This window comes from Stigmatopora argus, chromosome 15 (genome assembly GCF_051989625.1).
Source record: "Stigmatopora argus isolate UIUO_Sarg chromosome 15, RoL_Sarg_1.0, whole genome shotgun sequence".
NCBI lineage: Eukaryota > Metazoa > Chordata > Actinopteri > Syngnathiformes > Syngnathidae > Stigmatopora > Stigmatopora argus.
In genome coordinates this window covers 1,899,664-1,925,841 of record NC_135401.1, presented here as the reverse complement: position 1 = coordinate 1,925,841, position 26,178 = coordinate 1,899,664, and the positions used below count along the sequence as shown (strand labels likewise).

General features: G+C 44.3%; 5 protein-coding genes and 1 long non-coding RNA gene across 6 annotated transcripts; 2 read left to right on the top strand and 4 right to left on the bottom strand.

The window, feature by feature from the left end:
• Positions 1–155: 155 nt before the first annotated feature.
• nusap1 (nucleolar and spindle associated protein 1) lies at positions 156–4,465 on the bottom strand. Its single transcript, XM_077621167.1, has 11 exons — positions 4,263–4,465; positions 3,723–3,788; positions 3,493–3,642; positions 3,296–3,419; positions 2,556–2,636; positions 2,371–2,480; positions 2,145–2,290; positions 1,829–1,974; positions 759–866; positions 586–682; positions 156–469 (listed from the first exon to the last, which is right to left on the bottom strand). The coding sequence occupies exons 1-11, from the start codon at positions 4,335–4,337 to the stop codon at positions 382–384; spliced, it is 1,191 nt and encodes a 396-aa protein (XP_077477293.1). The 5' UTR covers positions 4,338–4,465; the 3' UTR covers positions 156–381.
• Positions 4,466–4,924: 459 nt separating this feature from the next.
• On the top strand, positions 4,925–12,462 carry fbxo30a (F-box protein 30a). Its single transcript, XM_077621513.1, has 4 exons — positions 4,925–5,133; positions 6,685–7,070; positions 7,729–9,162; positions 9,931–12,462. Exons 2-4 carry the CDS (start codon positions 6,696–6,698, stop codon positions 10,132–10,134), a joined length of 2,013 nt encoding a protein of 670 aa, XP_077477639.1. The 5' UTR covers positions 4,925–5,133; positions 6,685–6,695; the 3' UTR covers positions 10,135–12,462.
• A 257-nt stretch (positions 12,463–12,719) lies between these two features.
• Positions 12,720–15,466, bottom strand: stx11a (syntaxin 11a). The gene is made up of 2 exons (XM_077620263.1): positions 15,406–15,466; positions 12,720–14,152 (listed from the first exon to the last, which is right to left on the bottom strand). The coding sequence occupies exon 2, from the start codon at positions 14,150–14,152 to the stop codon at positions 13,307–13,309; it is 846 nt and encodes a 281-aa protein (XP_077476389.1). The 5' UTR covers positions 15,406–15,466; the 3' UTR covers positions 12,720–13,306.
• A 577-nt stretch (positions 15,467–16,043) lies between these two features.
• marc1 (mitochondrial amidoxime reducing component 1) lies at positions 16,044–19,932 on the bottom strand. Its single transcript, XM_077620265.1, has 7 exons — positions 19,597–19,932; positions 18,870–19,040; positions 18,635–18,797; positions 17,677–17,820; positions 17,475–17,536; positions 16,935–17,006; positions 16,044–16,288 (listed from the first exon to the last, which is right to left on the bottom strand). Exons 1-7 carry the CDS (start codon positions 19,845–19,847, stop codon positions 16,162–16,164), a joined length of 990 nt encoding a protein of 329 aa, XP_077476391.1. The 5' UTR covers positions 19,848–19,932; the 3' UTR covers positions 16,044–16,161.
• Positions 16,059–25,479, top strand: LOC144089441 (uncharacterized). The gene is made up of 4 exons (XR_013305076.1): positions 16,059–16,331; positions 21,013–21,128; positions 23,967–24,205; positions 25,394–25,479. It is a non-coding gene; the product is annotated as an uncharacterized LOC144089441 (long non-coding RNA).
• Positions 21,725–24,348, bottom strand: kcnk3b (potassium channel, subfamily K, member 3b). The gene is made up of 2 exons (XM_077620261.1): positions 23,977–24,348; positions 21,725–23,232 (listed from the first exon to the last, which is right to left on the bottom strand). The coding sequence occupies exons 1-2, from the start codon at positions 24,257–24,259 to the stop codon at positions 22,406–22,408; spliced, it is 1,110 nt and encodes a 369-aa protein (XP_077476387.1). The 5' UTR covers positions 24,260–24,348; the 3' UTR covers positions 21,725–22,405.
• Positions 25,480–26,178: the final 699 nt, after the last annotated feature.

Below are 26,178 nucleotides of genomic sequence, written 5' to 3'. Positions count from 1 at the left end.
GAACTATGAGTCCAATTTTATGAATAAGGGTCACCAATGGTGTTTTGGTTGTTTATACATCTGACTTTGGGGCAGGTAGCCTGGGGTCAGCTGGGATAGGCTCCAGCACCCCGTGTTAAAAATGATTGAATAATAAAATTCTGACATAAAGATCCTTCAAATAGTAACAACACAATGCAGTGTTTTTATTGCAAAAACAAACCAGCAGATTACAGAAGTAAATGGATTTTTTAGAGCAATTTACAGAGGAACTTTCTGAAAACAAAGTGAAATAAAAACACAAAGACGATAAAACGATGCAAAAGTTGAACAAGGTGAAATCTGGAGAGTCTACACATACACGATAAAATATTCACAGGAAGCAGCAGGAGCCCAAAAGTTTTAATTCATTGCCAATCCTCGTCGTGCGAACAATAAATTGGCCTTCTTGGCTTGCCTCTCTTCTGCTTGTTTGAGCAGTCGCTCCTCCCTGAAAAACAAAATTCAGTTTGACTGCATTTAAACGCGTTTAGACTTTGAATGGATTGGACGTCAAGCACCGTCAATGGCAGCCTCTGAGCCAATGGCGGATGCTTTGACACTCACCTGGTCTGGACTCGGTGCTGTTTGTAGTTTTGTTTGCGTGATTCGAGAAGCGAAGTCTTCGTGACGGGTTTTTCGTCCCCCAACGGCTTCAGCTTGCCTAGCGGCGCAAACGGACGCCGTTGGATGCGGTTAGCGTACGGGCTACGTGCCGTCAAATGCTAAGCAGATCTTACCCGTGTGAGGCTTGTAGTTGAGGGGGCGAGCCAGGCTGGCCTTTAGGTCGAAAACGGCTTTCTTTTGGGTTCCCGGAGTGACGCTGGTGTTGCCGGTGAACACAAATGCTGCTTTTTGGATAGGGGTAAATACACAAAGTTGGCTGTTAGAGTAGGTTCACCTTAATTAAGTCGAGGTCTGCACCTGGGAGGACCTCATTTCTTGTCTTGCATTTGTACTAAAACTCCAAAGGCTGCTAACCACTGTAGTCACTTTTTGTACCTGACGACTTACTCATGTCGACTACTTACTTCACTTACTCATGCCGACTACTTACTACTTTACTTACTTGTGTCGACTACTTACTTTACTTACTTGTGTCGACTACTTACTTTACTTACTTGTGTCGACTACTTACTTTACTTACTTGTGTCGACTACTTACTTTACTTACTTGTGTCGACTACTTACTTATGTCCACTACTTACTTATGTCCACTACTTACTTTACTTATGTCGACTACTTACTTTATGTCGACTACTTACTTTACTTATGTCGACTACTTACTTATGTCGACTACTTACTTTACTTATGTCGACTACTTACTTTACTTATGTTGACTACTTACATTACTTATCTTGACTACTTTACTTACTTATGTCGACGACTTACTTTACTTACTTATGTTGTCTACTTACTTATGTTGTCTACTTAATTATGTTGTCTACTTAATTATGTCGACGACTTACTGATGTCGACGACTTACTGATGTCGACGACTTACTGATGTCGACGACTTACTGATGTCGACAACTTACTGATGTCGACAACTTACTGATGTCGACAACTTACTGATGTCGACTACTTACTGATGTCGACTACTTACTGATGTCGACTACTTACTGATGTCGACTACTTACTTATGTCGACTACTTACTTATGTCGACTACTTACTTATGTCGACTACTTACTTATGTCTTTTTACTTTAATCACATGCTTAATTAGTCTATTTTGCCTTAGTATAAAAGAGGTTTTGGTCACTTGACTGTCACGTTACTTCATCTTAGCAATTGTTAGGTTGCCGAACACACCTGAAGGCGTGATGGCGGACCAAGCCGATTTCCTTCCCTGGGGCGTGGCCCTGTTGGGCGTGCTGGTGGCCAAAGCCAGCGAAATGCGGGCGGGGGTCTTCGCCAGCGACCTCTTGTGTTCGTTGTCCACCGTCGCCTCGGAGAACCTGCGTGGACGGCGAGGTCAAAAAAATATTCTCAAGATAAACACCTTCCTCAACGTCCAGTCAAATAAAGGCCAACAATAGAAAGAAAAAAAAGGTCTTATAGTCAAAATATTAGATGATTTGAATCGTAATGCTACGAGAATTTATGTTTCCATTCAGTCAGGACTCACCTGATGTTAATCCTTCTCGTGGAAATCACGTTGGGTTTGAACACGACATCTTTGCCTTTGTCGGCCATCTTGGTTTTGGACCCGGCCTCGTTCTTCTTCCTGTGGGGCGCCGGGCTGAACAAGGACACGCGAGCGGTCTTCGCCACCTGCGTCGCGGGACGACAAGGAACGTCACTTAGGCCCCGTCCCGCTCGGTCGCTCGACACCTTGTGGAAGTGGACGGTACTTTGGTCTCTTGGGCGGGTGCAGGTGCCGTCTTCTTGCCGTTCTTCCTCTGCAGGTAGTCGTCGATGGACTCTAGCTTGTCAAAATGGGCGTTGTGGAGTTTTTGGAAGTCTGAGATCATGAAGATAATGGTGGCGTGTTCTCATTGGGTCATGCATTTTTTGGGGAGGGAAATTGAGATCTTACTTGGCGTGACTGCTTTCAGAGCAGTCCTTTTCTCCTTTGTTCGGGGGATTTTACATGGTTTGGCCACTAGCGGCACTTTGCCTACAAAAGACAGAGTTGACATTTGTTGAAAACACGATTTTGTGGTGGGTTAATAGAATTTTCAGATTCTCGCAGCCTTTTTCCCTAGTAGCATTTTGAAAAATGAGGCTTAATAATTCAAATATTTTCCTTTTTTTCCAATAGTTCATTCTTGCAAAGAAGTAAAAACCACAAATAATTTATTACTACCGTTTTGGTTTTAGCTAACACACGTCTACGCTGGTTAAAACAAAAGACGTGTCGCTGAAAAGGAAGTGAGCACGCTCATTTCAAAATAATGGAATATTTTGACAAGGTGCAAAACCTATTAAAAATATGACTTGCTTTTCAAAGTGAATTGTCACTGTACGCCAAAAACAAACATTATTAAAACAACATTTCTTGCAAATTGCTGAAAAAAAAGATCTTTTGGGGGGATTTTTGTAGTCAAATGTTAAATCCAAGCAATAAATATATAGAAAGAAAAAGTCTATAGGAATCATCTATTGATTAACTGGTTGCTAAATTTCATTTTGACAAAAAAAACTCAAACAGATGACTATTATTTTCTAGATGCATTCACAAACAAAAACTATTTATTTAATATAATTTCTTACCGTGATTTTTTGTTTGTTTTTGGTTCAATCAAGTTATTATAACAGTATCGAGTTTCTCCTGACCTGCTTCATCCACATTTGAAGATTGGACGGGAATCGCGTTCTCTTCATTCGTCTCAGTCTCGGAATGGGTAGACACCCGTCTTTTTTTGCGGGTTTGGACCAGTGGAACCATTTCACCGACCACCTTTAGAGGAGAAATATTCAATCTGGCACAGAATTGACAGATTTGAGCTCAGATTATAGTGAGCTTCCTTCACCTCATCGTGCATTTTGACATCAGATTGTGATCTTTTATTTTGGCTTTTCACTTTCCCTCGCCGTGTGCTAACAAACACCGACTTGACCAAAACCTCGTTCGGATCTTCTGGCTTCATCTCGGCGGGGGTGTCGGCCTCCATCTCTTCTACCTGGTTAAAAAAATAATGGGGGAAATTATCTTTGTTAACAGGAATCGCGCTATTCTTGTTTGACAAAAGTAGAAGTTCACCTTGTCTTTGTCGGTGTCCTTTTGTTGCTCATAAACCTTCTTGATGGCATTTAATAACCTGGGAGCCTATTTGCACACATTTGAAGCAGTTAGATGATTACTTTGCAATAACAAATACACATTTGTATGGAAGCATGTTGCATTCACTTTAAAAATCCCCAAAAAGCCCTGAAACTTTTACAAATTTATTTATTTTTGGGGTTGTTTTTCGAATTAATCATTTTTTAAACTCTTTCTAAATAATTGATTTTCTTTAGTGGTTTTTCGATTTATTTTTCCCAACTTTGTTATTCTGATGAATTTATTTTGAGGGTTGTTTTTCAAATAATATTTTTTTTCCGCTGGCAGACAAACGAAGAAATAAAAACTAGGTTTCAAATAAATTAATCAGAAAAACGGAGATTGAAAAAAAAATCATTTGCAAAAACGGTCAGGGCTTTTTTAAAAATGTTATTTAAAGTGAATGCAATACGCTTCCGTACGTTAACCACGTTCAGTGTTTAGGAAATCATTCAAATTAAAGATCGTTCTGTTACTTACCTTCATATTAGCCTTCAAATTTAGCTTCTTGGCTAATTTGCGCAGCTCCGCGTAGTTCAGAGAATCCAATTCCATTTTTATTTGTCTGATTAAAAACGTTAAAAACGCTAAACAGAGCTTTCGCCAAACAACAACTCTCGATGGTTTAGCAACGAGGATTCAAATATGGACACAAAGCTCATGATTGACCAATGAGCCGAGAGGAACCGCTCTCGTCACGTATTTAATAGATGTCTAAAAGGGGAGTTACCGGCGTAAGAAACTGGCGTCCATCTTGTGTCGGTTTCACTAATATTCTCTTACTTTGCTAAATTTCTGACGGATTTGTCAACTGTTTGTCTTATTAAAAATATTAAGGGAACATTTTTGCAAAAACATGAAAATGTGGTGTCTGATTTAGCAACTTTATACTGTGAATATGAAATATATCCAGAATTAACATGAGATTAATAGTGCCGCATTTTCAATCTAGTTCTATTTATTCAAGGTTGGACAGGCCAAAACAAAAATATGTCTGAAAACTATTTTTAAACAATGGTTCAACTTAATAAAAGAATACTATAAAAATGATATTCTATATGATTCTTTAAATAACCCAAACGATACAAGTCTGAACTCTGAACAGTATATTAATACTCTGGGCGGTAGCTTTCTGACGCAATCACTCTGCGCCTCAAAGTAGTCGCGCAGTTTAAGAAGAATTGACCGTGCGGCTACATTTAGCGCACTCACCCGATAGATAGTTGGGGGTCTTTAAATACACCCCCAGAAATGTGCGCCTAGGTGTCGGCGCCGAATTATTCATGCTAGCGGAGCTGACCTACATTTATATAAAAGGTGATACCGAACCAAGCGCCTCACCAAAGTTTAGGTAAGTTTTTTGGACGAAACTAACCCGGGCTAACCAAGGAGGGCTAACAGGTGTAGCATACTAGCTGGGCTTCGCTTTGTTTGTTCGGCTACTTTTTTTTAAAACTCGACAAGTTTTATAGCCACTTTTTAAATTCGAACAGCCATAATTTGAATTATCTACACAGTATGATGTCATTCTAAGTTATTTTATTATTTAAGGAATGTTTTGGTGTTTTCACCCACCGGCTTGTCGACTGTCCCTTTTAAACTCGCGCCGACGCAAATGTGAACAAAAGTTTCCATTTGATGGATTATGGTAGTAATTACTGGCTGTTTAGGCAGTTTTGTTCAATGTTGAAATCCTCACGTGGTGTAAAAGTGAGCCAAGAAGAATGGTAGACGTGTTTCCATGTAACTAAATAGCGGCATTGCGACATGTTACTTCATCCCTTTGGTAAACACTTTCAGGATTTGTGTGTTTATGGAACACACACGTGTGTGAGTGTGTGCGTGCGAATGTATTTGTGTGTGCGTGTGTATGTGCAATTTGCTGGCAGTGTCTCGTTGAAATGCAATGACACACCATTGCAAAAGTATAGGTCAACAGAATTATTGACCTTATTTGGGTAGAAACCAGAGGCGATATAATGTATATATATAAAAAGGAGAAAAAAATATAAATCGTGAATGTAACAATTCATTCCTAGGTCTCTATTTAATCTTAACAATTCCTAAAATCCTAATTTTCTTTCGGTGTAAATGTTTTTCTTTGCATAGGCAAAATATGAATTTTTTTTTAGTTTTTGTTCTGAACCGAAATGTTCAAAAATGTTCTTTTAAATGAACGTTTTAAAAAAATATTTTTTTTCAAACTGTAGCGTTTAGAAAACATTAATTTTATTTGAAACGATTAAAAAACGTATTGCTCATTGCAAAATGTCAAATACGTGCATGCAAAACTAAAATGTTCAAAAAAATTGTTTTTTTATAATGAATGTTTTTAAAAATTAAAAAATTAAAACTGGAATCTTTAGTAAACATTAATTTTATTTGAAATGATTAAAAAACGTATTGCTCATTGCGAAATATGTACATGCAAAACTAAAATGTTCAAAAATCTTTTTTTTATAATGAATGTTTTTATAAATAAATAAAAAATCAAATTGTAGCCTTTAGTAAACAATGATTTTATTTGAAATGATTAAAAAAACGTATTTCTCATTGCAAAATATGTCAAATATGTGCATGCAAAACTAAAATGTTCAGAAAAAAAGTTTTTTATAATGAATGTTTTTAAAAATTAAAACTGGAGCCTTTAGTAAACAATCATTTTATTTGAAATGATGAAAAAAACGTATTTCTCATTGCAAAATATGTACATGCAAAACTAAAATGTTCAAAAATCTTTTTTTTATAATGAATGTTTTTATAAATAAATAAAAATTAAATTGTAGCCTTTAGTAAACAATTATTTTATTTGAAATGATGAAAAAAACGTATTTCTCATTGCAAAATATGTCAAATGTGTGCATGCAAAACTAATACCGCAATTTCTTGCATCCCATAATAGTTTACGAGAAGATGGAGGCTCTGCACCCGCACTGCCTGAAATGCATCAACCGCAGGTGCATGGTGCGGCCGGAGGCGGGGCGTTCCTGCGACCTCATGGGCTGCCCGCGCGTCTGCGGCGCCGTCTTCCACGCTTGCAAGCTGGCCGAGCACCGCCTGCTTTGCCCGTACGAGCGCCTGCCGTGCCTCAACAGCGGCTTCGGCTGCCCCTTCGCCGTGGCGCGGGCCAAGATGGCGCAGCACCTGGAGACCTGCCCCGCCAGCATCGTCTGCTGCACCATGGAATGGAACCGCTGGCCCGTCAGCTACGCCGACCGCAAGTCCTACGAGAACCTCAGCAGGGACTTTGACGAGGTGGAGCAGCTGGACATGGCGCTGGCGCTGCAGGTGAACTTTTTGGTTCCGGAAAATTCCAGCGCCAAGGTGCACACTGATCCAGGCCGCTGCTTAAAAATATCATTTATTCCTACCGCCGATTGGGGCTAAAAGTCAGTTAGCCACATCATTTGGTGGCAGGTAGTGGCTAATCTCATCTCATTTTCTGAACCACTTTATCCTCACTAGGGTTGTGGGGGGTGCTGGAGCCTATCTGAGCTGACTTCGGGTCAGAGGCTGGGGTCACCCTGAATTGGTGGCCAGGCAATCGCAGGGCACAAGGATACAGACAACCAATCACACTCGTAGCTAGGGAATAGTTAGCATCTAATTAGCCTATGTATGTCTCTGGAATGTGGGAGGAAACCAGAGTGCCCGGAGAAAACCCACGCAGGCCCAGGGAGGGCATGCAAACTCCAAAACAGGTGAAGCAACCTGGATTTGAACCCAGGTTCCCCACTGAGGCCGACGTGCTAACCACTCATCTGCCGTGTCGCCGGCTCGGGTTGAGTTGCATATATTTACAGTCGTCCTTCGATTATGGCGACTTCACTTTTTTGTGACACCAGGTCTCAAACAAAATAATAATATATACATTTATTTTTACTAATGATTAATGATTTTGTTTCATAAAAATCATTGATTAATCAAAATACAACTCAACCTGCAGGACCAGCGCATGCTCCTGGAGTCCCTCAAGGTCACCACCACCGTGTCCGAGGACGACAAGATGGCCGAGGCGCCCGTCGGCGAGAGCGCCAACGGGACGGTGGAGATGGAGGAGGAACCGTACGGCGACTCGGCGGCGGCCCTAGACGTCCTCGCCCGCTCCGGCGCCGCCGCCGTCGCCCCGAACGGCGAGTCGGGCGGAGCGGGCAGCAACGTGGACATGCGCGAGAGCGACTCGGACTCGGAGTGCGAGCTGGGGGCTGTGGGAGGTGCACGCCGGGGAGGCGACGCTCCCAGCTGGCCCGCGGAGAACCAGGATTTCGTGGAGTTGTTTTTGGACAACAGGGAAGACGCCGCCGAAGAGCCGGCGGCGGGGGCACAGCCCGCCTGGGCCCCGGCGCCTCCGGACCGCGCGGAACCGGCCCCGCCCCCGCCCGTGCCGTTCCTCTTCTCGGACCAGGTGAGGAACAACTTTCTGCACCAGCTCCCCACCGAGCTCAGGTTCCGCTGTCTGGAGCGCAAGCTCCAGAACGCGGCCGCCCCCCGCGCCATCGGCACGTTGCTTTTCCACGGCGACCTGTTCCGGGCCAAGACTGAAGACAAGGCGGTGGACACGTCGGACCTGGAGGTGCCCGAGGACCCCGCGGGCCTGCACGGGATCGACTTGATCACGGCCGCCCTGCTCTTCTGCCTGGGCGACTCGCCGGGCGGCCGCGGCATCTCGGACGGGCGCTTCGTGGACGGCTACCGCGTGGACTTTGGCACGCAGACCTTCTCCTTCCCCTCGGCCATCCTGGCCACCGACACCATGGTGGGCGACGTGGCCTCGGCGTCGGCGTGCGACCACGCCAGCCCGCAGCTGTCCAACCCCAGCCCCTTCCACACGCTACGCCTGGACCTGGTGCTGGAGTGCGTGGCGCGCTACCAGACCAAGCAGCGCTCCATGTTCACCTTCGTGTGCGGCCAACTGTTCCGCCGCGACGAGTTCTCCTCGCACTTCAAGAACGTGCACGGCGACATCCACGCCGGGCTCAACGGCTGGATGGAGCAGCGCTGCCCGCTGGCGTACTACGGCTGCGCCTACTCGCAGCGCCGCTTCTGCCCCTCCGTGCAGGGCTTCCGCGTGGTCCACGACCGCCACCTGGGCTCCTTCGGCGTGCAGCCGGGGCTCCCGCCGCCCCTCGGCGACGAGCCGCCGAGGAGCGCCCGCCCGTGGCCGGCCCACGAGCGCGACCGGCTCAGCGGCCTGCCCTACGAGGTGCTTCAGCACGTGGCCGGCTTCCTGGACGGCTTCAGCCTCTGCCAGTTGTCCAGGACGTCGCGCACCATGAGGGACGTGTGCTCCAGCCTCTTCCAGATGCGCGGTATGGTCGTCCTGCTGTGGGAGAAGAAGCGGCGGGTGGACGGCTCGCCGTCCTGGCAGATCACCGACAAGGTCCGTCTCTCCTCGCCGTCCCCGTTTACGTCGCATTGTTCGTGGGAAGCCGCTCGCCAGGTTCAAAGTGAAGCGATTTTAAAATGATAGCAGACCAAATTCTTCCAGAAAAGGCTTATGGTATTTTCTCGCACATGCGCCGTATTTGTCGCTCTAAAGAATACGGCTTATATGCGCACAAATTCCACTTGACAAGGACGAAACGCCGTAACGCAAGACAATGCGGCCGATACGGTCATTTATTTCAAAATAGAGAAAAGACAAACCGCTAAAACGCTAAACAAAATGTGTTTTGATGTCTATGAATGAAATTCAAGACAAAAAATAAACCGTTATCTTGCATAAAACGTGAAAAAACTCACTTGTGCCTGCCATTACTCACTCAGGGCGCCACCATCTTACCTCAGGATGACAAACCTGACCACTATTTACTACACTTCCTGGTTGTACTGCTCACCCGACTTCCTTTTTGATTTTGTCTACGTGCAGGGAACACCCATTAGGACTTTGCAATCCAGCAGACCATCCTTTCGATTCATAAAGTATCTCAGAAATACCACGTGACCGCGATGATTTTTCTCAAGACTTTCCCTTCAAAGTAACATATTTGTACTCCCTATTAAAACCATGAATAGGTGAAAATTGTTAATCAGGGTGTATACGAGAGAAATTGTAAAATTCAACGATTTTTAAGTGTGCGGCTAATATACGAGAAAATCCGGTAAGCATGAATTTTCCCAAAATTAATCTCCCGTCAATTTTCTGCAGGTGTGGCGCTTCAGCACCGCTTTCGGCACGGTGAACGAGTGGAAGTTCGCCAACATCAGCAGCATGGCCGACCACCTGAAGACGTGCAAGTTCAACACGGTGACGCGGCGGGAGGACGCCGTCCCCCTGCCGTGCATGTGCTTCACCCGCGAGCTGACCAAGGAGGGGCGCTGTTTACGCTCCGTGCTCAAGCCGGTGGCTTGACTCCGCCCCCCCTCCGCGGAAAACCACTTGGAGAATTCATCCAGTATCCTTCTCATCCCGTGTAACCCTTTCATTGCCGTCCGACCACGCTAGTCTGACGAGTTAAGGTTCATGTATGACTAAAACAAACCATCATAATCTTTTTCCTCTAAGTGGGCTACTTCTGCTTATTAGCAGCCAAAATATCATCACTCCATCTCTTGTCATAACATCACCCACCCTACAAATTTGATTAAACCACATACTGGATTAGCCTATCACTCAAATTTATTTCCCCTTTTTTTTTTTCACTTCCCGTTTCAAACGCACCCTCCCAACGCGCGATAGCATCTTTATTCGTTTTTGGGGTCATCTTCGACGCTAACAGATTTCTGACCCCGCTGACCTTTGACCTCATTCAAAATAAAACGCGTGTTAGCATACAGGCAGAGCTGAATGGCTAGGATATGGGGTTAATACTCTCAGGGCATTCCATACTCCAATGTTTACAGTAATGTATCCTCAACTTTTCCCCTAAAAAAAAAAATAACGAGCACAACCACGGCACTGTTGTGTCAATAATCGCACACTGATTTTTATTTTTGATAGCAAACAAAAGTCAGTAATCATCGCGGTTAGCGAAATATTCGACGTCGCTTGAAATTGTCCGACGTTAGCTTCTGGCTTATTGCGCGGGTACGCTAAGCCCGAGCTAGCGGCTCGAAGCCGAAAAATGTAGCGGTCGAATAAAAACGAGCGTGAATGTAAATGTCTTTTGAAACGGTTAACCTCGGAGGAGGAAGGTTAAAAATCCCCCGCGGGCACGGGGGCGTCCAATAATAACGAACCTTGCCGTTTATTTGTAGCACGGGAAAATGGCGGAATCAGGACAAGTCACCCTTGGATTTTTTTTCTATTTTTTTTTTATGAAGATTTCGGGATCTTCCATTTTTTTTTGCTTTCAAGAAGCTGTTTCGTCAAGTTGAGGGATTTCATTAAAATACATAATGAAATAATAAAATGCTAATTTTTGTATGATGAAAAAGTTGGTGAAAATGGTTATGTGGCTGGAGTAAAGAAAAGAAAAGAATGTTGCTGCTTTGATGTGTTATGTGGCTTTTTGGGACATTAGTCGTCCAGAGACAACAACAAAAATATTAAACAGAACTGTAGTTGAGATGGTTAATATGGATTGGACGTGGATTGCAGTCAAAGGCATTCAAATGTGAGCCTTTACAGTCAAGACTTCCTTATTTAAGGTTGCTATGAAATGAAATAAATACTAAAAGTTGGATTGAGCATATTTTAGGTCATGAATGATTTGGATGTTTCAAAAATATGTTGTCCAATTTTGTGAAAATGTATTTTTTTTAGTACAAAAAAGTGTTACATAACTGCTCATTTAATTGAGACTGATTTGTTGCCCCTTTTGGTTTAAAAATAAGATTTCATAATCTCACTTTTACGTCTTACGTGACTTTCGTAACCGAAGCAAACGAACAAACGGTTAACGAGGCAACGAGGCCTCGTTGTTAATTCAGTATAGCGTTGCAGTGTTGACGTGAACAGATTTATTCTACGTCTATTTCTCAGACATAGTTTTTGGAGTGACATTTTTTTAAAAGACGTTTTGTATCTCAAAATATCAGAATGGAGTGAGTTTTTCATGTTGTTGTTTTTTTAAAAACTCTTTCTGGTACTCTGAAAGCTGCCTCTGTAACATTTAGGATTTTTATTTTTGTGAATGATGGATTTGCACACGACGCATGTACTGTAAAATGTTGAGTTTGTGTTATTATGCATGGAATTTTGACTTGTTTTGTTGTCCGTCGCTGTCGGATGGAACTTTTGCGTCTCTAAAATGACTCATTTTTAGGAAGTCGTCAAAACAAAGCATCGTTCCGTTATTGCTATTGCTAACATCACACCAAAAATATGTCAACTGTTTATTTTATTGGATGAAAAAAAAAGTACATTCCACCCAAAATATCCCCGAGTCATGCGCCCGATTGGAAATAGGTTGCGATCACGTCATTTTTAATGGATAAAATCAAATTTCTGAAATAGTTTTTCTTATTTTTAAGTGCATATATATAATTAAACATAGTTGAGCAGATGTAGAACTGCCCGACAGCGACGAATCTATTGATAGTGTTGAGTTCTCAGGCACAGTGCGTGAACCTCCATTTTGTTTTCATAAAGTTTGAACCTCCATTTTGTTTTTATTTGCACTGTTTTCTCACAGTTTTCAAGCCTTTGTATTTCACTCCAGATGTGATGTGTTCACCCAGGAGGACCGTTTTTCAAGTGTTTTAATAAGAAAAATAAAGAGGCTTCATGGTGCACAAATTATGACAGCTTTATTTAAGGGTGGAGAAAATAGTTTAAATTAGAAAATGCAATTTCAGGAGGAATGGGGATGATTTGCATTGGTCCCCTTTCTGTACAATTTTGGTCTCTTCCGAGATGTTTCATTTTTTGCAGGAGGGGGGGGGGTGATAAAATAAAGCGTTATTTCTTGGTAACTTTGGTTATCTGGTTACTTCCTGTCGATTTGGGGGAATTATTAAGTAGTGTTGCACTGATATTGATACGATTGCGGGCATTAAATGCAGGAATTAGTATAAATATTATGCCAATGCTTCGCTAAATGTACCCTTCGAGATTTCGTAATTAGGTTCAATCCACTGGCGCCCTTCCCAAGACGGCCGCCAGTTGCAGAAGAAGAAATATGTTGTCTTTTAGCCTACGGCCGTTTTTAATTCTGGTAAGTGTTTTTTTTTCGTATGTGGACTTTAATTAGTGGATAATTATACACGCTAAGCGGTAATACAAGCCATATTTCGAAGTTTAATGACCGTCAACAAAGATTTTCGCTTTCGTAGGCGGGAAAAAGCAGGCTAACGCACCTGTTTCCTCTGTTAGCATCAGTAATTAGCAGGCGAGCTACGCCGAAAAACTAATGGTTAAAGTCGTCGTTGTTGTAACGTTTAAAGAACTCCATTTTCTGAAATATTTTCCAACTTCAACTCATTGGCCGAGTTGCTTTATAATGCTATTTTTCTTCCTTTCAGCTCCCAAATGAATGAAACGAATGAACACTCGCGACTGTCCAACAATGTAATTGACGACGGCAGACGTCCAATTCCCGTGGACCGTGCGGGCCGTTCAAATGTGTTTTGACTTTTAGGCTTCAGTGGCAGCAGGGGAAACAACAGCAGAAGATCTTTTTACAAGGGTTCGCCTTCTTGTACCGGACGGCCTGCCGCACGTGGTTCCCAGCGGCCACCACGTAGTCCCGAGCCCCCCGTACGTGGTCCTCAATGTCCTCCACCATGCAGCCCTGCTCTTCGGCCAGCAGCGCCACCTGGAAGAAGAGGTCTTGCACATCCCGTATGCGTCCCTCCAACTGCAGGAGTTCCTGGCGCCGGCTCTCGATCTCGCTCAGCGCCGAGCGTGCGCCCGCCACGGTCAGGGCGCCGTCCCCCGCGAAGACGTCCCACTTGCCCGTCTCCATCATCTCCTCGATCTGACCCCGCGTCACCTCCCTGCCCACGATGGCCGCCTGCCGCTGGATCCGCGTCGTGCAGTTCTCCCGCTGCTCCATCTCGGCGCGGTTGTACGCCGTCATGGCCCGCCGGAAGCTCCCCGTCAGGTCGGCCAACTGGCAGCGGGCCACCCGGGCCACCGTGGAGGCGTCGCCGTGCGCCCGGGACAGCTCTCGGCTCAGCACGCTCAGCTTCTCCAGCCGGGCCAAGAGGGCCTCGCCGCGGGCCTTGATGGAGCGCCCGAGAGCGTTGGCGTCTCGCTTGATGCTGCTGAAGCGCCGCACCGAGGTGAGGAAGCGGCTGCTCTGTTTGCCCAAGCGTTTGACGTCCGCCGTGAGGAGCAGGATCTCCTTTCTGGTGGCCTGGACCTCCGCGTGGATGCGCTCCATCTCCTCCTCGCCGGCGAAAAGCAGCACGGTCGAAGTGTTCTCCTCCAGGACTTCCGGGGCCTTGGCGGCGAGGCCACGGAGCTCGCTTAGTCTGTCGATCATCTGAGCGCCAGGTACGATCATGCGTAAGTTATTATCCTCTATTTCTGATCCATTTTGACTGGGAGGGCGCAAACATTCGCACCCTCTCGGTCAAAATGGCTGTCAACAGTACACTAGCTCGCAGGCCTAGTTAAAATGTGGTGTGAACATTTTAAAATGATAGCAAAGCATATTTTGGATTTTAAAAAAAGGCTCTCGTGAAATTTTATCCAATTAGCGTCATTTTTTTAGCTTTTCTAGGTCACTTTATGTAGCATTTGGGGCTTTTGGGGTTCATATTAGGTCATGTAAGGGATTTTTTAAATTACATTCTTGTGGAACATAGTTTTGTGGCTTAACTTTATACAACTTTTGTGGCCCGAATTTTATAATATGTAAATGATAAGAAAATGTCTGTTTTTGAATCCAATTAGTGTCAATTTTTTTAGCTTTTCTGGTTCACTTTATGTAGCGTTTGGGGCTTTTGGGGTTCATATTAGGTCGTGTTAGGGATTTTTTAAATTAAATTCTTGTGGAACATAATTTTGTGGCTTAACTTTATACAACTTTTGTTGCCCGAATTTTATAATATGTAAATTATAAGAAAATGTCTTTGATTTTGGAAAAAAAAAAACGAAGGAGTTACAGAAATTCATTGAGGAAAACAACACTAAAGTAGCGTTTTTAGTGCAAAATCATTTTGAGGATTTTAAAAGAAGCAAACATGCTGTATTTACAGCCGTCACGTGTTGTAAACATTTCTATGCGGGGTTCGTCACATTTCAAGCAACAGCTGTAAAGGAAACTGACGTGTTACTTGATGATCTTAATCGGAAATCTTTGAAGTCATTCAGTCACGCATTCACGTCTAGTTATGTATTTTGACAGGAAGTTTTGACAGCGACGCACGTCTACTCCAGTCTAAATGAATTGAAAGTCAATCGTCGTCAATGGGAGTGAAAAATTATCAGTCAATACCAGCCTTCCACATCGAAAATATCTAAAGCTGTCAATGGAAGTGAATGGTGAGAGGCGACAAAATATTCTAAAAGTATAAAGATTTCCCAGCCCTAAAAACATTTTTATTTTAATTAGTTATGTAAAAAAAAAAGTTTACAGCCTCATTTTGTGACTTCAAAACTGAGTTTCTGTATCGACAGGTCAAAATGAGGTGATATGCAATATACACAATATATCATGCAATATATAATATGTAGTTATGACTTAATTTCATTTAAAAAAAAATTAAATCCGCATTTATGCGATCAAATTACCTTATTCTTTTCGAGGGCAGGGAGTTACTTGGTGCTGGTTTCCTCTTTTGGTCGATTCCGTTATACACGAACACGTTTCAACATGTGCGCACTACAAAAAAAAGATGCGGAAGATGTGCTGTGTCTATTTTTAGCATCGTTTTTTTTTAATACTTTGTAGCTCTAGTACGCCGTTCTACCAACAATTGGCATCGCCAAAATTATATCGAGAAGCATTATTGTAAAAAAACAGCATATTTTGTTTTAAAGAAGGGCAAAAAAGTTGGCGTCGAATAAGTTGAAAGTGTATTCTGTTTACGGCCAGCAGAGGGAGACCAATCCTCCAAAATATTCACATGCAGCTTTATTTGGGACGTTTTTAGGTTGCAAATGAGCAAAAAACGAAATTTAGACTGTTATGACGGCGAAAAATGACGAATATAATTGAAAGAGGGGAAAATCAAATATTTTCTTTCCTATTTGTCTTCTATTTTTTCTCCCCAGCATTTCATGGGAAACAAAAAGCAGTGAATATTTGAGTCTTTTTTTAAAATCCTGGATTATAAAAATAACAATGTCCATCATTGAGTCAAATATGTTTAGCCATCTTACGAATACTTTGCAGCATTTGAACAAGATAATTAACTAGCAAACCAAAATGTGGCAAATGCGTTTATTATCCGATGATGAGATCTCAATGTGGAAATATAAGACCATGATGTGCCATTCAGTTTCAATTTCCCATGCTCTCCCCTCTCCTTAGGTCTTCTTTTTTTGTCAACGGCTGATCTTGTAGACCAGATCGCCCACCTGCATGACGCCCGTCTTCTCCACGCTCAGCAGCTGTCCAAACAGCGGCGCCGACTTGTAGATGTGCTTCTCGTTGGGCTTGCATTGACGGTAACTGCGTGACCAGGACACAAATCAACACCAAAATGGCTTCAAACGTAAGTAATGTTCAATTATTATTATTATTATTTTGAATCAGCTGCTTTTTGATTCTTACATAAAGTTGTGTAACACTTAAAATAATATTAACTACTAATATTGTAGAGCATAACTGCTAAATATAATGTTAATACGATATGACATATATATTGTTACCTTGTGAGCGTAGGTGGTGAATTTGAACAATTAAAAACGTTTTACCATTGGTTAGGTTTTTTTTTTTTTTCATTTGTATTTTGTTATTTTATATAAGAAAAAAATATTTGAGATAGGAGTGAATTGACATACGAGCTCGGTCCTGAAACGCATTAAGCTCATATCTCAAGGTATTACTGTATTCAAAGCATGTATTAAAATCTAAATTTTCATTCAAGTTTCGTCAGCGTGTACAACAAAATGCTGTGATTGGCTGGCCAATAATTCAGGATGTCCCCAGTAGTTGGCTTTGATAGACTCTAGCACCCCCTGCGACCCTTGTACCTTAAGCAGATGATTTACACAGTGTGAATCGTTATCTTGACAGGTCTGCTAACGATTTTGACCAATCACATACAAGCTAGTTGAGGTATTGACAGTTGTGGGTGACTAAATTCATTTCGTACCTTTTGAGAGTTTCAAGAGGCTCTTTTCTGTTGATAATTCCAGTTTCAGGATCCACTGTGGTGAAAATGCACCTGACATGACAAGGAAAACAATGCTAATTAGCTCACAGAAAAGACTAGGCCATTTAAACACATTTTTTACAGTACCAAAGGGTGGTCATTTTTGGGTGTCCATTAAACCAGCCATTTGTAGGAATTAATTCATTCATTTTCTGAACTGCTTTATCCTCACCCTGTATCGGTGGCCAGCCAATCACAGAGCACAAGGAGACAAACAACCAATCATTTGATTCAAAACCCACTGATTGAGAGTGCACATGTTTTCTGTTGTTGTTGTTTTTAATGTGGGGGGAAACCGGAGTACCCGGAGAAAACCCACACAAGCCCGGGGAGAACATGCAAACTCCACACCGGTGGACCGACCTGGATTTGAACCCAGAACTCCACAGTCGTGACCAATCATCCGCCGGGCCACAAAATGTAGTCAATTGAATTGAATTCAAAATGTTGCGTTTGCATCAAACCAAAATGCCGACTTACCTCCCGCATGACATCACCCGCCGCAGACGCACGCTGCCAATCTGGATGTGGTCCCACGAATCCTACGCTCGCGCCGGAAAAAAGAAAAAAAAAAAAGCATCTTGCCGGTTGAGTCGTTTGGTATAATTAGTTCTCTGACTGCGTAGCGCAGAAGGACGTTTTTTTTTTCTTCCTATTTCGGACAGAAGGCGGCTCGTCATACTTCGGCAAACGCCTCGCAGTCGCCGATGACGACGTTGGGCCGGAAGCGTTCCACCGTCAAGTCGGCGTCCAGCTTGGCACTCAGGTCCTTGACGGACGCTTCGGACAGAAGCATGACCGGGCCGCAGTCGGGGTACGCCACTTCCTGGGGGGAGGGGTGCAGAAGGCTTGCTTCAATTAGAATAAACACTAAAAACGGGGGTGTCAAACTCAGTTGGGTTGGCGGGCCACACCCGCTAACCTTTGGCCCAAAAAGTTCATGTTCTTGCCGCCATTGACGGCGCTAGACGTCCAAATCGATTTTCACATTGGACGCCTAATGATATCAATAGCCACGCCCACTGCTAATTTAAAGGAATTGGACATCTAACATTGTCAATGAGTTCATTTTGCATATTTTTTGCCATTTTAGGGTACTTCCAGTACATTTTGGATCATTTCCTACTCTTTTTGAGTGACTTTCTTTTTTCTTTTTTCAGTTCTTGCTGATTTTTGGGTATTTCCACGTGACTTCCTGTTGGTTTTGGAGCACTTCAACTCATTGGCTGATATTGAAGGTGCCATTTTGACAGCAGGGTAAAAAAATAAAAATATTAAAAAATAGGAAATTGCATACCTGTCAACCTCTGCTGATAACTGCCCTTATAAATGATTATGATTCCCCTTACAAACCCCCAAAAAACCTTACAAACACCGTACGACTCGTACGAGTCGTACGGTGTTTGTAAGGTTTTTGGGGGGTTTGTAAGGGGAATCATAATCATTTATAAGGGCAGTTATCGGCAGAGGTTGACAGGTATGAAATTGATCCAAGTGCAGGCGTTCACAAACGTCTGGTTTTGCGGCACCCTCATCGAAAAAAAAATGAATTGTGGCCTTACCTTTGACACCCCCGTTCTAAACGGTCAATCACATTTCCAAAAAGCCTTACGAAAAGACACTTTAAAGCGGAACATGACCTCTTTTCGAGCGAAGAGAGGTTCTCCGTCCGCTGGTCTCCTGCCTCTCATGTGGGCTTCAAAGCGCACAAGGCGATAGGCGGTCTCCGCCCGGAGGTAGCGGACGAACCAGTCGGACGCTAGCTCGCCGCAGTCCCGCCCCTGAACGTCGGCGCCGAACACTCTGGGTCAGGGAAAGCAAAACAGACGTGGAAAGCGGCGAAGAAGACACGGTTGTAAACCGTTGTCCGCTGACCTGCAGTCCAGGACGGCGTTACCGGGCTGCTCGATGGGGAAACGCAGCTCGGCCATGTCCGGCCCGTTCAGGCACGCCTGACCGTCCTCGCACGTCAAGGACACCAGGACCAGACGTGGCTCCTGGCGTCCCGTCACCATGTGGCCGTCCTCGGTCACCAGCATCCAGTGGCTGCGATGCGAGCACAACGCCGCAGAAGCTCATTAGCGTCATCCGTCAAGTGGATGTCAACAAAGAAATGGCCAGGTCTTGGCTCCGCCTACTTTTTTGACATGGATAATGAAAAAAAGTCATTCTTGCAATTTTTGTCTGGGTGATATAGGAAAGAAAAAAATCACGATGGCAATATAGCATCAAAAAAGTTAGGCAGAAGTTTATCAAATGTAGTAGTTAGCGCATTAGTCCGTTATTTATTGTTATTTATTTGTCTGTGCACTTTGTAATGAATCTTTAAATCTCATTGTACTTGTGTAATGACAATAAAATCATTCAATTCAATTTTTATTTGCTGGGTGAATATTCAATCATTGTTTAGTTGCTTGTTTAAAAAAATAACATTAGTCGCAATACATGACAACACCTGATTTCTTATCGTCTTTGCGATGTATATAATCGTGATATCGCCCAGCCCAAGTTACATTTTCTCGTGGTTCCCCAACCCCAGTCAGACCCCCGTCCCCTGCGTCCAGTTTCGGGGGGGGGGGGGGGGGGGTTGACGCATACTCACCGGTCCCGCATGTCCCCCCACTTGAGCCCCTTTTTGAGGCACTCGGCGAGCGGCACCGACGCCGCCTTGCCGGACTTGAGTGGGTGGACGAGGAGCTGCACCACGACGCCCACGCGCTCACGAGTCTCCGTCTTCCGCCAGTATTTATATCCGACTCCCAGGGCGAGCAGCACGGCGGCCAGGCCGCCGACCAGCACGTGGGTCAACTTGTTGTTGTTGGACAAGCCTTTAATTGCCTGCCAGGTCTCCATTTTAGACGCTCGCTCGGACTTGAGAACTTCCGTGGGGCAATAACAATGCAACGTTCACGCGACTCTTGGTTTTGTCGCTATTCCACCGTCCCGCCGGTTGGTCATGCTGCGTTCACTGACGCAAACAGCCTTTTGCGTAGGTGGTGCCTTAAAGTGGGAATTTTCAAGTGGAACTTTTTGTCCACGCGCGTTTATTATTCTCAGGATTTCTTCATTCACTACTTGCAACGACAGCTCGTTTTCTTTGCTAGAACAACATTGCTTAGCATTATTTAAATAGAATTATAATAACCCCGTAATTTGGACAACTTTGATCGGTTTCCCCTCTATATGAACTTATATTTCTCTTTGTTAGTCTCCAGTATATACAGAGTAATTGACATCTGTATGCTAAAATAATTGCTTCTTATAACAATTTTAAGAGAAAGGTGACATCTTTGTCTTCTGAAACCTAGCAGGAAAAATCTACTTTAATCAAGTGAAAAAAAATAATTTTCCCAATAATAGTGGAACAAAATGTAAATAAAAACTAATGTTTCCGGGAAGTCCCTGCCATCAATAAGAGCATCCTATTTTTCATTTTAATCAGCTACTATTTTAGCCTGTGCTTTGCAAAGAGACAATCTGAATTAAAATAATTATAAAACTGTTACAAATTACGTTGATCTAAAATAAATAAATGACAAAACCCCTATTTCGGTTTATTTTAACTAGTCCCACCTTCAGTTTAAACATTTTCTCCATTATCAAAGGCCTCTAAAATAACCAATTTGCTTATGTAAATACCTTTAGCAACCGTCTTTCACATGAAAGTCATCCATTCTAGTTGTTGACTTACCTTTAAACCTTCCATATACAACATTTTTTTCTTCATATTTAACCGCAAAGTAAATTAATGATGACCACAATTTTTTTCTAACACCATCAAGCTGTATCTCCATTTTTTTTCCTCCTATCCCAAAACTCATGAAACAAACACCATCCATCCTTGACACCATTTTCATCTTTAGTAAAGAAACACAGCCATTAATAATGTGGCAGCAGGCTTTATTCATCAAAATAAGTGACTATTAATCTCACTGACGCCTCACAATTGCTACAGCGCTAAAAAAATAACTTTATGAGCGCACACTTGACGAGTGACACTCCATTTTTTTTGTTGTAGATTCCGACACGGCTCTGGAAGAGGAAGCGTATATGGTGGAAGCTACGGAAAAGAAGAAGAAGAAGCACCGGCCACGGGCAAAAACAAAAGTCACCCCAGGAATCGGGCGCCGCCAGGTACATTTAAAAGATCTGTCCTTTTTTCCCTCCGTTTGACGCAACCCGGCGGCTGACATTCGCGGAGGGACTATTTTTGGTCTCTGACATCGTCGGCTTGACTGCCAAAGCGCAAACAACAGATGCTCGGCCGGCGGGGGTTCGATACGGCGACGATTCGGCCCGACGGGCGCTCCGTCTGTCCGCGGTCTAACGGCCGAAGGCGGGAGCGCCGACGGGTCATTTCAGCGGTTATTGACGCCGATAGACCTTAAAACGGATCGGACCGCTGTTGCTATCGTGGTCGTTCTGTGCAGAACGGATTGGAAATACTGTAGTATTGATGAGTTCCTATTTTTTGGAGCAAAATTGAAGGTATACTGTGCTATAAGTTTGCTAACGGCAGTCAATTGGAGTTGATGTCAGCCTGTGATTGACAGCTTGATAATTATTATCCTTTGTGCTAACACGGCAAAGCTCCTCCCATCTGCCACAGCAGACCAGCGCTAAAGATAGTCTGTCAAAATAGTTCATTTACCATCGCCTAATCCCAGCCCGCCTTCTTTTTTCCTTCCTGGAATAACGAAGGCTTGGCGACAAGAAATTTGTGGTTTTTTTGGCGTCGTTATTATCTGCCGTCCTTGAATTATTATCTCAAAAACGTATCCAATTCTGCTCAAACGCTTCACTGAAGTTTTTGGGGCAGAATGCTTTTTTATTTTTATTTTTTTATAGAACTAGCATCTTAGAAAAGTTGGAAACTTGTTTTCTATTTTTCCATATTCTTGTCAGATACATTCTGAAGCCTTACGTGGGACAATAACCTCTAGCCAAAGCCAAAACTGATCTCCATTTTTCTCGATCATGTCAAGCTTGTTCTCCACAATTGACTCTAAAAATTGCAATCAGTCTTGTTTCTTCAATATTTCTTCACCAAACGACACTGAAGAAGAAAAACATTCATCTGTACTGCAAAACCTCTACGTCATAGCGAAAAACTGATTTCAGTTTTGGATTCCGCGCCCCAAAATGACTCCAAACCAATACAAGTTTTATAGCCTCACTTTCCCATTTTCATTTAAATCAATCTGTTCTTCAGGCAAATCTGTTTTGAAACCGCCGGTTATTTGGAGGTCTTCCTGCTTTGTTTGTTTTTTTCCCCCCTTCAAACTAAATTCTCAAAGACCCTCTTAAACTCAAGACGGAAACACCAACAACCCAGCGCTCAAGTATTATTATTTTTTAGCACCACGAATTGAAACCTAACCCCGAACGCCGATTCCGGCGTAGCTTCACCGCTACACGGAGCCGCGTCTCCAGAAATTTCTCAACGAAGAAAGAAAGTTCAGGCGCTTCCCCGAGCGTCGGCGCGGTGTGCAGACGCAGCCGGTGGACGCCGTCTCGGCGTAGCGCGTCCCATCTCTCGGCAGGTACGCTTCGGGGAGGGCGGAGCTTTCCCGCGACTCCTCCTGGCTGCGGTACCACAGGCACGAGCAGACAGTCTGGAAGTGGAGAACTTCCGTGTAGACGTCTTTAGCTTTGGGCGCGATGGCGGCGGGCGGCGGCAGGAGCGCCGTCAAGGACGCTGGCTCGCCGCCACCGCCGCCGCTCCCCGCCGCGGTCCCCTGCCTCAGGGCGTCGCGGCGCTCGTCCTCGGCGTTCATGGTGAGGAAACGCAGCACCACCAAGTTGAGGAAGGCGCCGATGACGGTCAGACCGGTCAGGATGTAGACGAAGCAGAAGGCCACGTAACGCGGCTCCTTCTGCAAGGCGTCGCCCCGCTGCAACGCCACGTAGTCGCCGAAACCGATGGTGGTGAGCGTGATGAAGCAGTAGTAGAAGGCGTGCAGGAAGCTCCAGCCCTCGCTGTGCGAGAAGAAGGCCGCTCCCACGCACAGGGTGCCGGCGCACGACAGGAAGCCCACCGCCACCATGTTGGCCATGGAAACCTCGGCGTGGCGAGGCGACAGGCACTTCTTGGCTCGGTGCAGCAGGTGGCGCACCAGCGTGTTGATGCGCTCGCCCAAGCTCTGGAACATGACCAGGGTGAGTGGGATGCCCAGCAGGGCGTAGAACATGCAGAAGATTTTCCCCGAGTCCGTGCTGGGGGCCGCGTGGCCGTAACCTGCAAGAAAAAAAATATTTTAAAAAATATATCTTCGATTTCAGTAACGGAAATCAAACGGACACAAAAAATGGTTTCCATGTCGCATGCTTGAACCTTCTAAATTGCCCCTAAACTAGTCATCGGTTGTTTGTCTCCTCGTGCCCTGTGATTGGCTGCTCAGGGCGTCCCCAGCCTGGGATAGGCTCCACCCACCACCCCCACCATGACCCTTGTGAGGATAAGTGGGTTTAGAAAACGAATGAATCATTTTTGTTACATTAACAAAAGTTGAAGTCTGCGCACTTGGAACAACTTCCTGTTCACGTGATGTCAAAATAAGATGTTAAAAAAAAAGAAATTTACCATACTTTCTTGCATATATGTTGTATTTGATGCTAAAAAAATGATGACGTCTATGAATGAAATTTAAGAGAGAGAAAAACAGTCATACCTCTACTTACGAATGCCTCTAGGTATGAAAGTTTCAAGTTACGAATTTTTTAAATGCAAATGAGTGACTCCAGATACAAAAAAGATCCAAGTTACGAAAAAGTAAATGCATTTCCTTATCCATTATTTTATTTTGAAAATACGGTAATTTTGTACGTAAAGTTGGAACGAGCTACGTTTGACACCGCCGGCGTCCAATCGGATTGGACGTCCGTTCCCATCGACGGCAGGCTTCACTGCTTTAAAAATGTTTTTTTTTTTAAACTTAACGGTCCCCTTTTTTTGCCTTTCCCACGACGCAGATCCGCTTACCGATGGTGGTGATGACGGTGAGGGCGAAGTAGAAGGATCCGGCGAAGCGCCACTGCACCCCCGCCTTGTGCGCGCGCAGCTGGCCGACCACCTGCTCCACTTCGTCAAAGTCGGCCCGGCTCAGGTTGAACTTGCGCATGACCTCCTGCCGTCGCCCCTCCAGTCGCCGCTTGTGGCCGCGTTCCTCGCGGGACTCCAGCGTCTGGAACACGGCGGCGCCCACCACCAGGTAAGTCAGGGTACTGACGATCAGCACCAGGGTCCGGGCGTTTTGACGCTTCATGGCCGGGGCGGGGGGGATTGGGGGCGTCCGGAGTAGCCCCTCCGCCACCGCCGAAACGAAGCTCGTTCTTCCTTCGCAAACTCGTTCTCCTCCCTCCTCCTCCTTCGCCGCCGCCGTCGCCGGACTGACTGTTTGGCGTCGCCGTCCAAAACAGACGGCGGGCAACCCCGCGCTAAAAGAGGAGGAGGAGGAGGAGGAGGAGGAAGAGGAAGCTGTGGTGCGCAAGTGTCTTCTTCAAAGCACGGCAAATATTGAGCGTGCAGGTTGAATATGACAAATAGGCAAGCCGTACTGTCAATATTGAAGTTACACAAACCCTCCGGACGGATATACGCAAAGCAAAAAGAAATAAAAATAACCATCTTCAAAAAATTAACCCTGAATGGTAACTTGGAATGGGCATCACCCATGCCAAACGGAACCTACGACTTTTGCCCATTCGACTGCAGAGTCTGACACGATTTAAGTGGAGGGATTTTGCCATTAAGTGCGTCAATGGCAGCCGTACAATCATTATCCTCACTAGGGTCGCAGGGGGTACCGGAGCCTATCCCAGCTAACTACAGGCACCGGGCGGGGGACACCCTGAATCGGCAGCCAGCCAATCGCAAGGCACGAGGAGACAAACAACCCATCATGGTCAAACCTAAGGGCAATTTAGCATCCAATTAGCCTAGCTTGCATGTTTTTATTTTTTATTTTTATTTTATTTTATTTTTTGGGATGTAGGAGGAAACCGGAGACAAACAACCAATCACACTCTTGGCCAGGGACAGTTTAGCTTTCAATTAGCCTAGCATGCTTGTTTTTGGGGATGTGGGAGGAAACCGGAGTACCCGGAGAAAACCCACGCAAGTCCAGGGAGAACATGCAAACTCCCCAGAGTGAGGAGCCGCTTGGGATCGAACCCTCGACCCCAAAACTGCGAGGCCGACACGCTAACCACTTCTCCACCGGGTCAAAAAGCTGTAAATCCCAATTTACTGACAATTCGATATTGATTCGCTAGATACATTATTTGCTGATATTGTCCTCTGTTATATTAAGTCTATTAAGCCCTCTACCATTTGATTCATTTCATCTCATATTAAGTTGTTTTTTAACACAATGACTTCCATTTCGCCTATACCACAGATGTCAAAGTGGTGGCCTGGGGGCCAAATCCAACTTGCTAACTCTGACGAGGGTGCCGGAATCCATCCCATATCTAAATTTGAGTACAGACACTCCTCAACTTACGAACGCAATTGGTTCCGAGCGATTGTTCATAAGTTGAATTTGTTTGTAAGTTGATTTAGTGCTATATTTTGTATTATAATTTATGTTTAAGGCCTATATAAGTATATTGAAGGTTTATATAAGTGCATTTGTATGTTTAAGGCTTGTATAAGTAACACACATTGGTTTGTACTAAAAACATTTAATAAAATGGAGAGAATATGTACAGTAGTGTTTAGAGAGAGAGATAGATTTATGTATTAGAAACTGGCCAAAAGAAGCGACCTAATGACGATTGCACAGTTTTCTTCTTTTTTTCATCATAAATGATGCAGTAGCACTGTATGGCATCATTCAATTGATTTGCAAACTTTGTGCAACGTTCAATATTTGGGTCCTGCTGCTCGATCTTTCTGTTTATAAATGGTACTGAATGTGCAACGCTCAACCACTCTCACGCGCATCAAGCTTCGTTATTATTGCCACTCGTTTCAAATGAAATGGCTTGCCTCTTCCTTGCAACTCCCTCAATAGAAGCCTTTAGCTTTTTACCAACCATATTCAATATTGGATGCATGAGATATTTAATGATACAAATGAAAAAGGTTCTTTGCACACTGGAGATACATTCACGCACTTCCGCATTGCAACGAAGAAGGTAGATGCTGGGTGAGCTGAGCTCACACAGCGCCAGGCGTCGG

Coding starts and splice junctions, on each gene's coding strand:
- nusap1 (XM_077621167.1), bottom strand. CDS start 4,337: ATGGAATTGGATTCTCTGAACTACGCGGAGCTGCGCAAATTAGCCAAG. Junction 2,481..2,555: donor TCTGAAAGCAGTCACGCCAA/GTAAGATCTCAA, acceptor TCATGATCTCAG/ACTTCCAAAAACTCCACAAC. Junction 1,975..2,144: donor ACGAGAAGGATTAACATCAG/GTGAGTCCTGAC, acceptor CCGTCCACGCAG/GTTCTCCGAGGCGACGGTGG.
- fbxo30a (XM_077621513.1), top strand. CDS start 6,696: ATGGAGGCTCTGCACCCGCACTGCCTGAAATGCATCAACCGCAGGTGC. Junction 7,071..7,728: donor ACATGGCGCTGGCGCTGCAG/GTGAACTTTTTG, acceptor CTCAACCTGCAG/GACCAGCGCATGCTCCTGGA. Junction 9,163..9,930: donor CCTGGCAGATCACCGACAAG/GTCCGTCTCTCC, acceptor AATTTTCTGCAG/GTGTGGCGCTTCAGCACCGC.
- stx11a (XM_077620263.1), bottom strand. CDS start 14,152: ATGATCGACAGACTAAGCGAGCTCCGTGGCCTCGCCGCCAAGGCCCCG.
- marc1 (XM_077620265.1), bottom strand. CDS start 19,847: ATGGAGACCTGGCAGGCAATTAAAGGCTTGTCCAACAACAACAAGTTG. Junction 17,821..18,634: donor CTCTCTTCGCTCGAAAAGAG/GTCATGTTCCGC, acceptor CCCTCCCCCCAG/GAAGTGGCGTACCCCGACTG. Junction 17,007..17,474: donor CGGGTGATGTCATGCGGGAG/GTAAGTCGGCAT, acceptor TTGTCATGTCAG/GTGCATTTTCACCACAGTGG.
- kcnk3b (XM_077620261.1), bottom strand. CDS start 24,259: ATGAAGCGTCAAAACGCCCGGACCCTGGTGCTGATCGTCAGTACCCTG. Junction 23,233..23,976: donor CACCGTCATCACCACCATCG/GTAAGCGGATCT, acceptor TTTTTCTTGCAG/GTTACGGCCACGCGGCCCCC.